This window comes from Catharus ustulatus, chromosome 1 (assembly GCF_009819885.2).
Source record: "Catharus ustulatus isolate bCatUst1 chromosome 1, bCatUst1.pri.v2, whole genome shotgun sequence".
NCBI lineage: Eukaryota > Metazoa > Chordata > Aves > Passeriformes > Turdidae > Catharus > Catharus ustulatus.
The window spans coordinates 120,600,145-120,615,497 of record NC_046221.1 but is presented as its reverse complement, the minus strand read 5'-3'; the positions used below and the strand labels follow the sequence as shown (position 1 = coordinate 120,615,497).

Genomic DNA, 15,353 nt, shown 5'->3' with positions numbered 1-15,353 from the left:
GTAACTCTAGACCAAATCATTTTCATGGCTTTGAACATGTTCATTTCTCTTAAAGTCCAAATGTATTGTTCAGTTTTCTCATTTAAAATCATGCAGAAGATTTAGCAACTGTAAAATCCAATATGTAACTTAACTGGAAAATTAGAATTTAAGTGGTCAGCATTCTTGCAGTGCATATATGAAGACAGGTGCAACAGAGCCACTGAAAGTATCAAATCCAGACAAAGCACTATATTATATCTGTGGTATTGATTTATTTTCAAGCAGTTAATTTTCAGTGTTTGTATCTTTTTAGTGCTTTTACCTGGTAAAGTTTTCTGGTCCTCAGTGACTGCAGGGAATTCTTTTACCAGTTCCTTATCTTCTCTCTTAAGAATGAACCAGCAGTTACACTCAAAGTTCAGTTCTTGTTTTGTATGCAATTCTTGTAAGTGAAATGACTTCAGATGCCAACCCTTAAAGCCTGGAACATCATCACAGCTGACTCGAATCTTGTATACATCTCCCAGATCTCCAGTCTCAACCTGCACCAAATAACATGAGGAAGAGGGCACTGTCAAGGCTGGTTCACTGGTTCCCGATGTAGAATTTCTAAACTTAATAATAAATAATGAAAAAGTTGAGTTTGAGGCTGGGATAAGTGTGTTTATAGAATCAATCCTTTTTATTTTATGGCACAATCATGGGTGAGATTATCTCCTTTATTAATATTGTAAATGTGATACTCTGTAAGCATGCATACTGTAAGCATGGTAACTTTAGAGGGAGTCACAGTTAAAGTTAGTAAGATCTGTGCATTTAGGCTCTTTAGACAAAAGGTAACACAGAAAATTGTGACCCTACTGAATAAAGAGAACATTAACTTACAATTAAAGATTCAAATATCAGCAGCCAAGTGAGTTATTAATTTAAAGATGATTACTATGAACCTGGAATCACAGAATTGTTTAGGTTGGGAAAGAACTTTAAGATCACCAAGTCCAACCATTAACACAGCACTGCCAAGTCCACCGGTAAACCATGTCCCTGAGTGCTACATCAACATGTTTGTAAGCACCTCCAGGGTCGTTACCCAATCACTGCCCTGGTCAGCTGTCCCAGTGCTTGACAATCCTACTGATGAAGAAGTTTTACTAAATTCTCATTTGCTAAATAGCTTTGTTTAGAACATAAAACTACTTTATAGCCAATTCTTCATTAAAGATAAAATAAATGTTAATGTTACAGAAACACCTTTGTACAACAACACAGCCCTGTTCCCATACTATATGTGGAAATTCAATAACTGATTGCTGATTGTGAATAATGATCTGCATGACAGTAACCACTGCATAAGTCTTCCGAACAGCAGGAAGCAATGTGACAACCATTCACTGGGTAACTACAATAAAGACAGTAAGGGAAGTGATTTTTGGGTGAAACAACTGAGAAGTAGCAATTTTTAAAGGCAATAAATCTTTGTATTAAGTATCAAAAATACTTAATACAAAAAAATGTTGCCAGTGGCTTTGTTCTTCTCCCATATTGTTGCATTTTTTCCCCCCATACCAATCTCAATGTAGGACTTGGTGAGTCTGCAGGGAATAAATCCTACAGCATCTCAATAAGAAACTGAAATTAGCCTTACAGAGTCACGCCCTGGCTCTGGCAGCACCACCAGCAGATTGGTTCCTAAGACAGAGCACAAATTTCCTAACAGAATAATTTATTCTGCTTCTCATCAGAGCTCTGAATGTGACAGCCTTTCATTGCTGACTCCACTTGCTTAAAGCTAGTTCATATGCTTTTGCACAGTGAGCACGTGCGTGTAGGAAAGTATCAGCTACCTTATCCTAATTAGAGAGGTACTAAAAAAATGTGCTTTTGTCATTTTGGGAGAGTTGTACACCATTTGTAATAACGGTTAGGCACATAAGAAATGGTGAAAAATCAGAGTATGAAGAGGAGCAATTAATTGAAAATAAAGCTACCTGCCCAAAACATTTTACAGGAGTTTTATGAACGGTTTATTATGCAGAACTTATGAAAAGAGGTCTTTGGCAGTAAGGAATTGCACCTGATGGATTAAAATATCCCTTCCAGTCTGAATTTCTTGAGGTAAATATTTTAAGTGGTTGCCATGCCACTCCTACACAATTTCATGACTCAAGGCATTGTTTAAGAAGCAGGGAAGAGCTCCTTTCCATTGCCTACATAACAGCCCTGGGCTGCTCGGAACCCCTCAGCTCCTGAACTGGAACTCCACAGTACTCACAAAGGCCACACAGCAGTAGTTTTACACCAAAGAAGAGGGCACCAGGCTCGTCCTCTCTCTAGGCCTGCCCTGCCCTGCCTGTCTCTGTGCCATCGTGCTTGCAGAGATCAAAGCTGCCCCTGACTTGGTCTCCACTCCTGCGCGGTGAAAAGGGAAACGCGTGGGCAGAATTTTGCATCAAGATTTTTCGTTCATGCTGTGTATGTTGCAAAGGATGTCATTAGCTATGTATCATTAGCTGTGGTGGACTAAGTGGATTAATTCCTCACAAAATATGCATTCCACCTGATTAAACTTAACAGGAATTATTTGGGTTCATTGAGAGGAGAGTGCACAGGTTCTTCACCCATCTAAACTACAGTTCTTTCACAGGCAACAAAGTCATTGCTTCTTCTCTTTCAGAGCCAGACTAATGACTTTTAAAATTAGATGTTTTTTTCTCATGCATGGACCTCATGACTGTATCACACAGCTACTCTAAATGCTGTGAACTACTTATTCCACAAAGCTCTCTGTTTGGGAGTTGCAAATGTACAGAACTTGGTTATTTTTATGTGACAGGGCAAGCTGTAATTCACATTTTGCTTTGTCTTCTGCTACCCAAATTTGCAATTTGCTAGGGTTCTAAGTTGTCATAAATACATGTGCTATAATCCTTGTAGGAAATGCACAGAGGAGATTTATATGAAAATAATTCCAGAATACAGGACAGACTATTTAGAAGCCACAATTGTCCGTTTTGTTTCTAGAATCACAATTTCAATTAATTCCCTGGCTGCCTTTGAACCAACAAGTACTAATAATCATACTGTTTATGATCCGTGGAATTAAACACCAGCTATTTTCAATTGAGTGTATTAGATGGTTCCCCTTTTTTTCATGGATTTGTTTCTTCACTTACAACTGTGGTCAGTATTGGCCTTGTAGTTCAGATCCATCATTGTACCCAGCGCTGCCATTATATCATTCTTTTAATCCTTTTCTGACCAATTTTGTACAAGCAGTTTTTCTTTGGAAAATGATATTTTATCTTTGATCCCAAAATTGTCTGTTCCCTCCACTAAAGTCTATTAATTGATGCAATGTGAACTTTGAAGACGAGACAGACATATAAACCATCACAAAATATATGCAGTGAATGTCCTGGTTTTAAATTTGTTGAATATTTGCAAGAGGATACTTCACCTCATTCTTTATTATAATTTCCTAATTAATTTTTTCATATTTATTTCTTCTGAATAGTTTTCTCTAATATTCAGAACTTCTTAGCTGGGTTGGCATGATTTGTCACATACTAAGCAACACAGTATGTTTTCCATTACATGACTGGAGAAGTATGGCTCTTAAAATTAGCAGGAGCCACTGGGCTTCTGAAGATCTCAGGGACAGGTGATAAAGTTGATTTGAGAATGTAATAACATTTTAAATATTTTCCTCTTTAACTCAGGGCTTCTTAAAGACATCATGCCTAGGATAACTAAAGCCTTGTAAATTTTACTGTTTGGGTGCATATTTAAATGGAATTCCTTTTCATTATTTTCCCTGTTAAAACAAAAAAACAAACAAAAAACAACAACAAAAAACCCCAAAAACACAACAACAAAAACCACCAAAAATATCAAAAAAACCCCACAAAAAAACCCCAGAAAAAACAAAATCACACACACACACCCACACACACACCCCCCTAAATTATTCTAGTTAATAGGGTTTTGTCAAAGCATCCTAAAATTCAATTGGACAGCCATCTGTCATATACTCCAGAAATCCTTCTGCTTGCTGTTTGGAGCATCATCTCATACTGTGGAAAACACATGGATTATTGTGTTATGTGATTTGAAACTTTCTGTCACCTTCTTGATCCTTAACACAAAATGCATTCAGAATATATTGTGTATTTACCAACAGTTCTATTTGAAGGACTGCTCATTTTGTACTACCTGTGCTAGTGTTTTGGACAATACTTTAGGGCATCATAATCTCACACTCTGTCCCATGTGTTTTGTAATTTTCTGGAGAACAGAATGTGCACAATGCACTAGGACTTTCCAAAGGCACTGACAAACTACTCTGACAAACTTACTCTACTAGCAACCAAGAAACAAAGATGACTGTGAGAAAGACCTATATGCTTTTCAAATATACTCATTCCATGTGAGTCCAGTATTTGGTTCCAATCATCACTAGACTACCAAGAAAAAAATTTCACCTCTTCACTGATTTCTTGCCATGCTGCCTTCAGCTAAACAACTCCTGTCAGATTTCATAACGTTGACACATTTACCTATTTTTCAATTTATTTTTTAAAACTAAGGTGTTCTAATAAAATTCATTCTTATTTTAGCAGCTCAGCTACCATACTACACATTTCTGGGACTACTGAAACCCAACTGTACCTAACAGCATGCTGCTATTTTCTCTCTTTTAATTTATTCTTTATGCTTGCTATGTGCAATTAAATGACACCTGTTCTTTCATAGAAGTTGATTGGACATATTTTGGATGGAATAATCATTCTGAATATGATACACATCTGTGCATATACTTGTGTGAGAACACCTGGAAAATCAGGAATTTGCATGCCTTTCTGTCCTCAGTGTGCAATAAATGTATCTCTGAGATCAAAATTAAGCTTACTGTTTCAAAACTATGTGAGCAGTTTATAGCACATAACCTGTTGTTCTTTTTACTGCACTGTATTATTAAGGATGTTTGTCTAGGACCAGGATCTTGGGGGGAGGTTAAAAGTTCATTTACTCCTGCATGTTGGAAAGCTGAATTCACAGCTTGTCTTCCTTGTGATATCACGCTCATGCCTCCAGCCTGCTGCTACAGTGAGAAAACATAAGCAAAGTTTCTGCTTTCTTCTGCATAGTCTTAGTAAGAACAAAGAAAGGGAAAGCTAAAAGAAACTGGGTTTATTGGCTGAAGCACCTAAAGAGGTATGAGGGTGTTTTTGGAGATACCTGTGAAACCCCACGTGCCCCTTTATACCAGAGCTGGTATTCTGTAAACTGCACTGTAAGCAATGCAGCAAAGAGATAAAATATCATGAACAGTAAATAATGCTTAAATAGTACTAAATTCTTCTTACAAAGCAATAAAAACAAGGACACAGATAGCTGTGGGGGAAATACAGGCATTAAACCAAAATCTATCCAAAGTATGAACAAGCATTCAGAAAGCTGATGAGGTGGAAGGGAACAATGGATAACGTACTGTGTACCAGGGATAGCAGACTATGAGGGACAACCACGACTGACACACAGAAACGCTAATGTCTCCTAGTGTGATACCCAGTCATTAAAATTAGGCAGCCTTAACCGGGAATACATGACATTTGGGAAATTACCAACACATTGGATATAGCCAACGTCTGCTTTATGCAATGATGTTTGCCAAAATTCAGTCAGCTGGTGCTGCTCCTCCAGAGATAGATTCTGCCTCTACTGACCTCTTCAGCTGATGTTCATGGCACAGGGTTGGAAGCTTGTTTTGTTGCTCAGTGTGTTTCCTATGTGTTTTCTGATAAGCAGCTGCTTCCTCGTCTTTAAGAAATGCCATTTATCTTTTCATTTACTCCCCATAAAGTTCCTAAATTGCTTCAGCTTGTTATTTAAACTTAAAAACTCAGCCTGATTCAGGTCATTACAATGAAGCTTTGACATAATTTTCTAAATGTAGTTTTGCCATTGTTTTCAGAATGTTTATTGTAGCCATTGAAATGTCTTTCTAAACTGTATAAAACTGCCTCAAATTGCAAGCTATTTCTCCCATCTTGCTGGCTAGAAGCTGTACTTCATGCCAATCACCAGAATTTGCAATGATTTAGCGTAGAAAGCTAGGGCAGAATTTGAAGATTTAAAAGATGCCTCAGATGAATCCACTCAAATCATCAGCATGTGTGTCAGGTGTACAGGTGGTCAGGACTGTGTTAGGGTTGATTTAAATACTGGCCATATATAAGCTATTGCTTCAGAGTTCACCACTCTTTGATATGCATGAATGCATTCTCCAGTGATTTGTGATTATCCAGAAAAATCCTCTGCCTGCTGGCCTGAGAGACAGAGCAATCCTGCAGAGAGTGGATACTACTTTACAAAGATGGAAATGAAGGAAAGAAAAGCCCACTTATGTCCCCTGGGAATGCTGCCCAATCCTTCATCTTCTGCTTTCACAAATAATTGTATATTGCCTTTTGTAAGAAGTTCAACTCAGGAATCTTTAGGGAATTATAAAAAATGCAAGATGAGCTGGTGAATGCAATAGATTACACAAAAGAGTCCATGGAGCTGGCTGTAGTAGAACAGGACTAGCAGTAGGAGATGACCCAAGACCTATACTGATGTCATTCCATCTTTGTAAATAATTGCATCATTTTTTACCTGACATATCAACTGTATATATATAATTCTAGTTATATATACACACACACAATTACATACATATATACACACACACACATATATATATATATCTTAGAGGGCAATGTCATTATAAGTTCTTTGTAGTACTGTGTATTTCTGACTTACAATGAATTCATCAGTTGCTCTGGGGAGAAAGCACACATATCCTGGGGTTTGTGGAGAAAGCAGAAACTCATTGCTTTTGCCCTTTGAGCCATAAATCACAAGGGTCCTTTTACACTCCAATGGCTCTGGGGAATCTCCATCTGTTTTAACCTGCACTCTCCACCGTTGCGCTAAAAGAGGAAAAACATTTTCAGCATCAATCTACCAAATAAACATTTTTTGATCAATGGTGGAGAGCAATGGATGGCTTTGCTACTGCTACAACAAAGAATTGTAGATTACCATGAGTTTACATCCCATTTACTACAAATAAATAATTAATAATTAATTTTAAAATTAATTAAGATAAGTATAGCTTAGACTTGATAAGCATAAATATGGGGTATGAAAACAGAAATTAACACCTAGGAAGCAGAATAAAGACACTTTGCCTAGGGGTTTGGGGGTTTTTTGCATTCTTTGTAACAAAATAGTTACTTTAATTACAGTAATTATTTTAATAAATTTCATTTCTTAGAATGTTCTTATGTAACGTGAAAACAATATTAACATTTTGGAAGACTTGTATGTGATACATTTGTAAGACCTGCTTGCTAACACACAGCCAGCTAAACAATGAAACTTCAGCTTTTTTTTCTTAGACATTTCTAACTTAATTTGCCATGCCCAGTCTGTTCATTTGACAGATCAGATCACTCTTTAGGGTTGGATACAAAATTCAAGAAATTTTGAAGACACGTTTGCACTGACCTCACCTCATGGACTGAGCCTTTTAGAGGATGCTTTCTAGTAAGTCACCTGTACTGATAACAGTGTTAGAAGTCCAGTATGTAACTGGGCAGCTGCTCCAGGTATGGGAAAAATACAGTGCCTTAGATGGACAGTATAGCTTAGGAAGCTACTTTAGTGCTTGAAGGTAAATTATACTCTGAATTCAAATGAGTTATTTGTTGAAAAGACTCTTGATCCTGCATGGCAAGAGGAACTTATGAGTGGAACCAAATTAAAAGCTTTTTTATTAGACTGTGGCCAATATTGTGATAATGCAATAATTTGCTAATGGGAGTAATATAAAATTTTGCTATTGTGTGCGAACCCACAATACAGCATGCTGATAAAATGAATTTTAGAATTATTTAATTCAGAAATAAATCAGATGTGACTTTTTCTTACAGAACTGTGTGCTTTTTTTCCTACCGTTTGTTTTCCTCTGCCTGCTTAGAGACTAGATGAAAACCTGATCTGGTTTCCTTGATTTATAATTTTCCTCTTTTTACTTATTGTTTTTTTTTAGCTAATCCCGTTTCTGCTCTTGTTAGTGAACCTGTTTCTGCCTTACATCTGACTGTTCCCTGACTCTTCTGGGCTCAGCTAGAAAACAGCAGGCAAATACTCATCTCACAGCCAGTCTTCTGAGTAACACACTAGCTGAAAGGATCCTTCCATCTGAACTCTTTTTTTAAGGTCATTTCCAGCAATGAGTCAGATGTAGTGTGTGGAAGATCCACACTTTGCCTAATGAGGAACTTTTGCTGTTTGATATATGTGCCAGCTTTGAATTTTATCTCCCTGTGCCAGGTTGGCATGTGGTACTCTTCAGGGTGTCACACTTGGTGAAGTCAAGCATTGTTTGAGCTTTTGCTGTTCCTGAGCAACTCCAAGGCTTTATGAGGAGTTTCAGATTTTTACAAAGACTCCCAACATAGTCCTGAATCTCTTATCCTGTCCAACCATACTCCATTTTGAAGGGTGTCCCACGAACACAGCAGAGAGGAAATTAAGATAATTTTGCAGTTCTGTATTTCCCAAGTGGAGTATATTTTTTTTTCCTCTTTGTAATCTCTCTCAGCTCCAGGAGAGAGCAAGCCCTAATTTAAGAGAAATCACAGATGCATAACTGCCTATTCCCTTCTCAAAGAGGTAGCATGTTCAGAGAAGGTATTTCAGGCAAGGTGATTTATTTTAATTAATATCCATGATTGTGTTTTTAATTATTATTTCAGTTGGAAGGCTAAGACCACAGTTGGGAGTTTTTCAGGGAATAAATCAATGGTTACAGATTTAAGGCTTCTTAGTATCTAAGATTCTTTATTCTCCTCCACTTACTTTTAATGCTTCTGCAGTTTGGTAAGTGGGCTAACACAGACTGACTGCATTTACCCTCAGTTCAACAAATTCATTTAACCTGCTCATGCCAGAAGAATCAAAAAATCCTTTGTCTAATATTCTATTCACATAGACATCGACTTGGCAAGGATGGTCACATGAGACAGAAGACTGATGCCAAGTATTTTCTGTATTCAATGATTTCCATATTTCTTCAGGAGTGAAGTGGTGGAAATGAGAGAGCTGGGCTTCAATAAGTCATTTTCTGTGTTTCATATGTGTGGCCACATTAAAAAAGACATTTCTCCTGATGCCACTGACCTGTGTTAACTTCCTTTCAGAGTGATTAGTGTGTTAGTGTGTTATTCTACTTTTACAGCTCATGTGTAAAGCTAGAGTCATTTACTCTGAAACACCAATGTAGGAAACACTAAAATGAATACTGGGGGAAAAAACAGAATTCAGTGAAAAAAAGTCTCAGAATTCTCGCTTTGATGGTACAACCAAGAATCTGATTCACATTACAGAGATTTATCCAGAGATATGTTAGAATTAGGGATCATTTCTTGACTTTCAGAAATTAAACGGGATCAGTCATAACAATTTCCTGCCAGAAATTCTTTTAACTGGTCTGGAACCCGGAAGTTCCTTTGATAAAACTGTGAAAATCAAACCCACAATGACTTCTGTACATAAAAAATCTCGGCATGGAAAAACCTGAAGTCAACATTTCATAATATAATTCAGAAAGCTGAAAAAGGAAGGTTTATTTTGTGGGTTTTAAAAAATATGAGCCATTTATGTATTTTTAAAGAATTTTCAGAATTGTTTTCACAATACACTGTTTCAAGGGTTTTTCACTCTGGTGTTTTTTGATCTTAAGAGCTAGAATGACATTCACACTTTGAAAGATGTAGGAGTTGGTGGCTTATTTCCTGAAGATTGTAGAAATTTGTGTTGCCTTGAGGCAGAGCAGTCTGCTTAATTCTTTTTCTTAGGGATTTCCGCCTCCATCTGGCAATGGAAGCACACTGTTGTCACTTTTAAAAAGCAGCTCCATTCAGTTTTAAATTTGGGAATCCTGTGATTATTCTTGGTCCATTATCAAGCACTTGCAAGGTAGGGAATAATTCCAAAACAAAATTAGTCATGGCAGAATTTACTGAATATTTTCTCCTTTCATTATGAATTATCTATATGCCTTAATACCAAAAACTTTGCACAACAGAAGAAGAGCCAGCCGAAAAATACCTGTAAACCAAACTCTGCTACCAAGCCACACTTTATTTACCACCCACAAAAACCCACAAAACCTCAGGACACCCTACAGGCCTCACATTACAGGAAGCCAGCTCCTTTTAGCTGACTGCAGTGAGGATATCATTGGAACACACTGTGTCTTGTCTCCTTGCCTTGAGAGAAAATTCTTTCCTATGTGCTATTACGATACCTTGTCTATTTTGAGGCAAAAAAAGAGAGAAAAATAAATAGAGAAAACAGAAAGAAAAAGTAGTAAGATATCCCTATCATGTAGGAAACTATTAGAGAGTAACATAAAGTCCCATTCAAATAATCTTCAAATTCCTCAAATCAACTTCATTTGAGAGCTAAGAGCGCCTATCTGCCTTCTCCACCAGGGCAATACACTTTCTCTATTTATCTTGCATCAAATATATGAGGAGTCAGAGGCATACAAATAAATCTATTCCTATGCCTGATTTGCCAGAGCCTCTCTGTGATGTACAAACGTACAAAGATTACTGAAAAAATTTGATATGGGCAGCAGACTGCATTTTGGCAGAATACGTAGCCAGCAGCAGCAGCCACAGGGACCTGGGTTTAATGCTTCGTTAGAGCTGGCATAATACCAGCCTCACTGAAAAAGGACAAGGAGCCCTCAAGTAACCTACCCAGCAATGATGACTTTCAAAGTTTCCTCTTTGGCTAGGTGGTTGAACAGTGTACTAGCCTCATCCAAAGTGAATGAGATTTCTGAGTGACTTACGAAGCAATTTGTTCTGTAACCGGTGATTTAAACCTGACCTAAGTATATTGATCTTAACCTGAAAATCCACAAACACTGAATTGTGCCAATCAGCTTGTCATGACTTTCCCTGAAGCCCATTTGCAGAGTGCAGTTCACACAGAATACGGCCACATGAGTGCCTAAAATATTGGCTCCCCAACATCAGAACATCCACTTGCCTCTTATTCAGTAAATATATGTTACAGGGAAAGTTTTCACCTCCATTCTGAAGGGGACTGCTTATCACTATTCTATCATGTAAAATCTTCACTACAGGTGCTGGGAGAATCTAAGGATATTATTTTTTCTCCCAGGACTTTGCATCTCTGGAATGTTCTCTTCCCAGCTCTGACATTGGAACTGAGTCATGACAGAGTGACACAGAACTGACTGCAGGATACCTTTCCAAACCTCTTGTGATTATTACCACCCCATCTTGCAAGGTCTATGAGATAACTGATATGACAACACAAATTAAAGTGTGAAAAATCAGTCCTGGCCGTCATCTTTTTCACATAAGGCTTAAAAGTCTAATCTCTAACCTATCTCAGCTCCTCACTGGAATGAGCTCATGCATAAAACCAAGACGGTTGAAGAGCAGCTCAAACTAAGCTGTCATAGCTAACTGACTGATAACTTCCTAAAAATGTTCTTCTCTTTTATGACCTCCTTTTTCAGAAGCTGTGATGTCAATGGTCTCTGGGTCCTCCTGGACATCTTGACAGTGTGACATTTCAAAAGCTGGTCAAGAATAAGCCACTTCTTTCTTCTCATAATCAACACACCGAGTCTGATCACTCTTGATGCTCACAGGCAATGAGCAGCCTGTGCATCTGTGCCTGCTTACTGTAACATAACGAAGAATGAAAATGTGCTGGAAAAAATCTTGAACTGGTAGTAAAATACAGTCTATTTTCTGAACATAAGGTGAAACAGATATTATGGTTGTCTCTCAGAACTGTGCACTTAGCAGAATGCAGAATCCAATTCCAAGTCACTCAAAGTGAAAATCAACCTTCTCTGTGAGAAAGTCTTTACTTAACCAAGTTCATCATTCTCCTCTTGTCAAAGTTACGTTTTTATGGAATAATAAAGCTGTTGGCTAAACTGTTTGATTGAATGCAACTGATCCAATTTTCACTGAAACTGGAACTAGATTGAGAGACTAGGACTCATCCTGCAGAAAGCAAGTTGCTATCTTAAAAGACAAATGGAAATGCTACTTTTTTTAGTGTAGTTGCTCCCATAAAATTCCCAGACACCATGACACAGAATAGCCATTTACAATTAAATGTTCATAAAAAATATGTGTGTCAGTCTGTTTCTCTTTACTGATTAGGAAGAAACATGGAGATGGTAACTAGTGCATTACAGGGATGAGACTGTCTTTGTAGATATAAAAACAGAAAGCTGGGTGGGGAGTTTTTTATTAATGTCTTTTTATTAATTGAAGCAGATTTAGCCAACTGAATGCACATACTACATTTAGCTTCACTGGAGGATTTAGAGTTTAAGCTTGCATTATTTCTGGCTACTTTGGAATTTTGACCTGAAAATGTTTCCACTAACACTTCACAACATATTTTTCAACTTGCTGATATTTGCTAGGGGACCTGTCCCAAAGTATTAAATGACAGTGACATTGGGGGAAACAAACCAACACTTGAATCTTTTCTCAGAGGAATTCCTGGCTGATTTCAGGGCAGAATAGTAGAAATAGAAGAAAAACAGAAATAGTTTATGTTTTTTTCTCAATTGTTCATAAATGTCTAGTCCTTCCTGAGACTACTGCCAGCCAATTTGTCATTTTCTCTCACAACTGATATACAGGAAAACACACATACAAATGAGGTCGCTTGCTCACATATTTCTCTCAATACTGATTTAAATTCAAACAGGAAAAGCTATGGTATAGAAAACAATGGTTGGAAAACAATGCTTACCTTTAAGGAATGTCTTCATTAAACTGCCATCTTCTAAAATATGAACAGGAAAAATAATTCTGAACCAATTTTATTACCTTTTTTTTTTTTTTTTTTTTGAGTTATGGTCTTATCTGGAAGAGTTCTTCAGTAATAACTAGGCATTAAGTACATACTGTAGTGCTATAACAAATTTTCTTTAACAAAATACTTACTATTGGCAGTTAGCTCCCTCTCTGTTTTCCCATCGTCTTGGTATTCATCTAACCATCTTTCATTGCAAAAACAAAAATAATAAGATTAATAAAAACTATTAGTATAGTATGTATCATCTGACCATTACCTTTTGTCGCCAACAGTGCTTTTATACACCTTTCATCAAGTTACACCTTGGAACTACTTCCAAGATCAAATTTTCTTTAATACCTTCATCGAGGTTGGCCTTGCTCTTGTAAGAATTGGGTTCAATTTCCTCCAGGCAAAGAAGAATTTTCATGGTAGCTGCATGAAGTGCAGTAGTACTATACGGAGTACATTATATGAAATACTAATTAATTATTGGTACAGAGACTCAACTGTACGTGTGAGAGCATTATAAAACCTGTAGAGGTTAGTTATAGTCATTGTACTTAAAATTACATATAAAACCTTCAGGTCTGGAAGTTTCTAAAACTTTTGCAGATCTCCAGCTACAAACTGAACTTCTTCTCTTTTATACTGATAAATTTAAGGAGCTTTTCTGCAATGTCATTTCACTGCAAACACACATTCATACTTCTTCAGTTGAATCCCTTTGTTCACATTATATTTTCCAATATCCAAGAACCGCACTTATTTAAAAATAAATAAATACGTGCTCACTATCAGCTTCTATTCTATTGACTCCATGTTGATGCTGTAGTTGTTTAAATCCAAGGATCCATGACACATTTCATTTATTGTATGTAACAAAACTCTATGAATAAATCTCTTATGCATGAAGTCTAAACTCCACTGTATTTCAGCTCTTGTTGCAATAGCTTGATTAACTTCTGAGACCTATCTCCTCATTCTGTCCTAAGACACAGAAGGACACTATCAATTTCTAAAAGTAGAAAGCAATTTTTTTACAAAAACTGGATTTGAAATGCAGCCTCCCCAGTGCTGAGTACAAGGGCCAATCACTGTCTTGGTCCTGGTGGTCACGCTATTGCTGATCCAAGCCAGGTTTCCGTTGGCCTTCTTGGCCACCTGGGCACACACTGGTTCGTGTTCAGCCAGCTGTTGACTAGCTCTCCCAGATCCTTTTCCACTCACTTTACAATCACTCATCCCCAAGTCTGTAGCACTGCATGGTGCTGTGGTGACCCAAGTGCCTCTCCCTTCAGTACCCTTGCGTGGATCACATCCAGCCCAATAGACTTGTGTACACCTAAGGGCTGCAGCAAGCCACTGACTATTTCTGCTTGGATTATGGGGTTCATTCTGCTTCCCACTTCGTTCTTCTAGCTCAGGGGGTTGGTTAAGAGCTGGTATTTCTGTTGAAAATTGAGGGGAAAGCATTACATGGGTCAGCCTTTCCTTCATCCAGTGGGTAACTTCCCTTCTCTGCTACCTCATCAACTGTGTCTGGAGGTTCTCTTCATGGGCTCCAGGAACCTCCTAAAGTCCTCCTCTGCTGTATCATATTTGAAGTCCCTCACAGAAACAGTTGGCAATTTTGAGATTTCTTCCTGCTGCTCATATCACATTTCGTCTGCCCCTTCCTCCTGGTTGGTTCATCTGTAACAGACCTAGACCCTTTTACCACGACACCAGCCTTGTTGGCTTTCCCCTTGATAAACACCCAAGTCTATCATCACCATCATCAAGCCCCATACAATCAAAATAGTCCTTAACATACAGGGCTACCCCACCTCCTCTCCTTCCTTCGTTGCCTCTCCCTGCTGAAGAGTTTATGGTCACCCATGGCAGCACTATGGTTGTGCAAGTCATCACACCACGTTTCCATGATGGCAGCTACATCATTTCAGACTGTTATTCACAGTACTTCTTAAAAGATTGAGAACTGAAAGCTTATTTAATTTGAATTTAGATTTTAAAAAAATCAACCTTTCCTCTAATGTAACATTTGGTTTGGGGCTTCTCTGCATGAGGCTATGACTCCCTTCCATCCCAGTATAGGAACATTTTCTTTGTCCTCAGCTGTAAAATTTTGCATCTTGTGTGTTGAAAACTCTGGGGCATTGCTCAAACATCTAGGTTGCGTGCACATATCTGCTCTAAAATTTTTTCATTACATTGCTGGCAGGCAACAAATTCTTTTTTCTCCATGAATGACGTACCTATTACAAGGAAATACAACCTCCTGAGCTTCCTCTCCTTCTTTATGTTTGATGACAATCTTATCCAGGAACCATCCACTGCCTGTGTTGAAATGACAAAAGTTTATCATGTGAAATCATACTTTTTTTTAAAAATAATTTATTAAATTTTAAGAAAAAAATGCCAGATTATCTTTTTCTAGCAGAAAC

At 37.6% G+C, this 15,353-nt stretch overlaps 1 protein-coding gene across 1 annotated transcript in view; it reads right to left on the bottom strand.

Moving 5' to 3' along the window:
* The window catches only part of RP1 (RP1 axonemal microtubule associated), a 170,175-nt gene that overhangs the window by 74,456 nt on the left and 80,366 nt on the right, over nucleotides 1–15,353 (bottom strand). The window contains exons 27-31 of the mRNA XM_033070858.1: nucleotides 15,165–15,246; nucleotides 13,056–13,111; nucleotides 12,862–12,894; nucleotides 6,787–6,956; nucleotides 305–524 (exon numbers count right to left, since the gene is read on the bottom strand). Of these exons, the coding sequence (XP_032926749.1) occupies nucleotides 305–524; nucleotides 6,787–6,956; nucleotides 12,862–12,894; nucleotides 13,056–13,111; nucleotides 15,165–15,246 (561 nt within the window). The remainder of the gene's footprint in view (nucleotides 1–304; nucleotides 525–6,786; nucleotides 6,957–12,861; nucleotides 12,895–13,055; nucleotides 13,112–15,164; nucleotides 15,247–15,353) is intronic.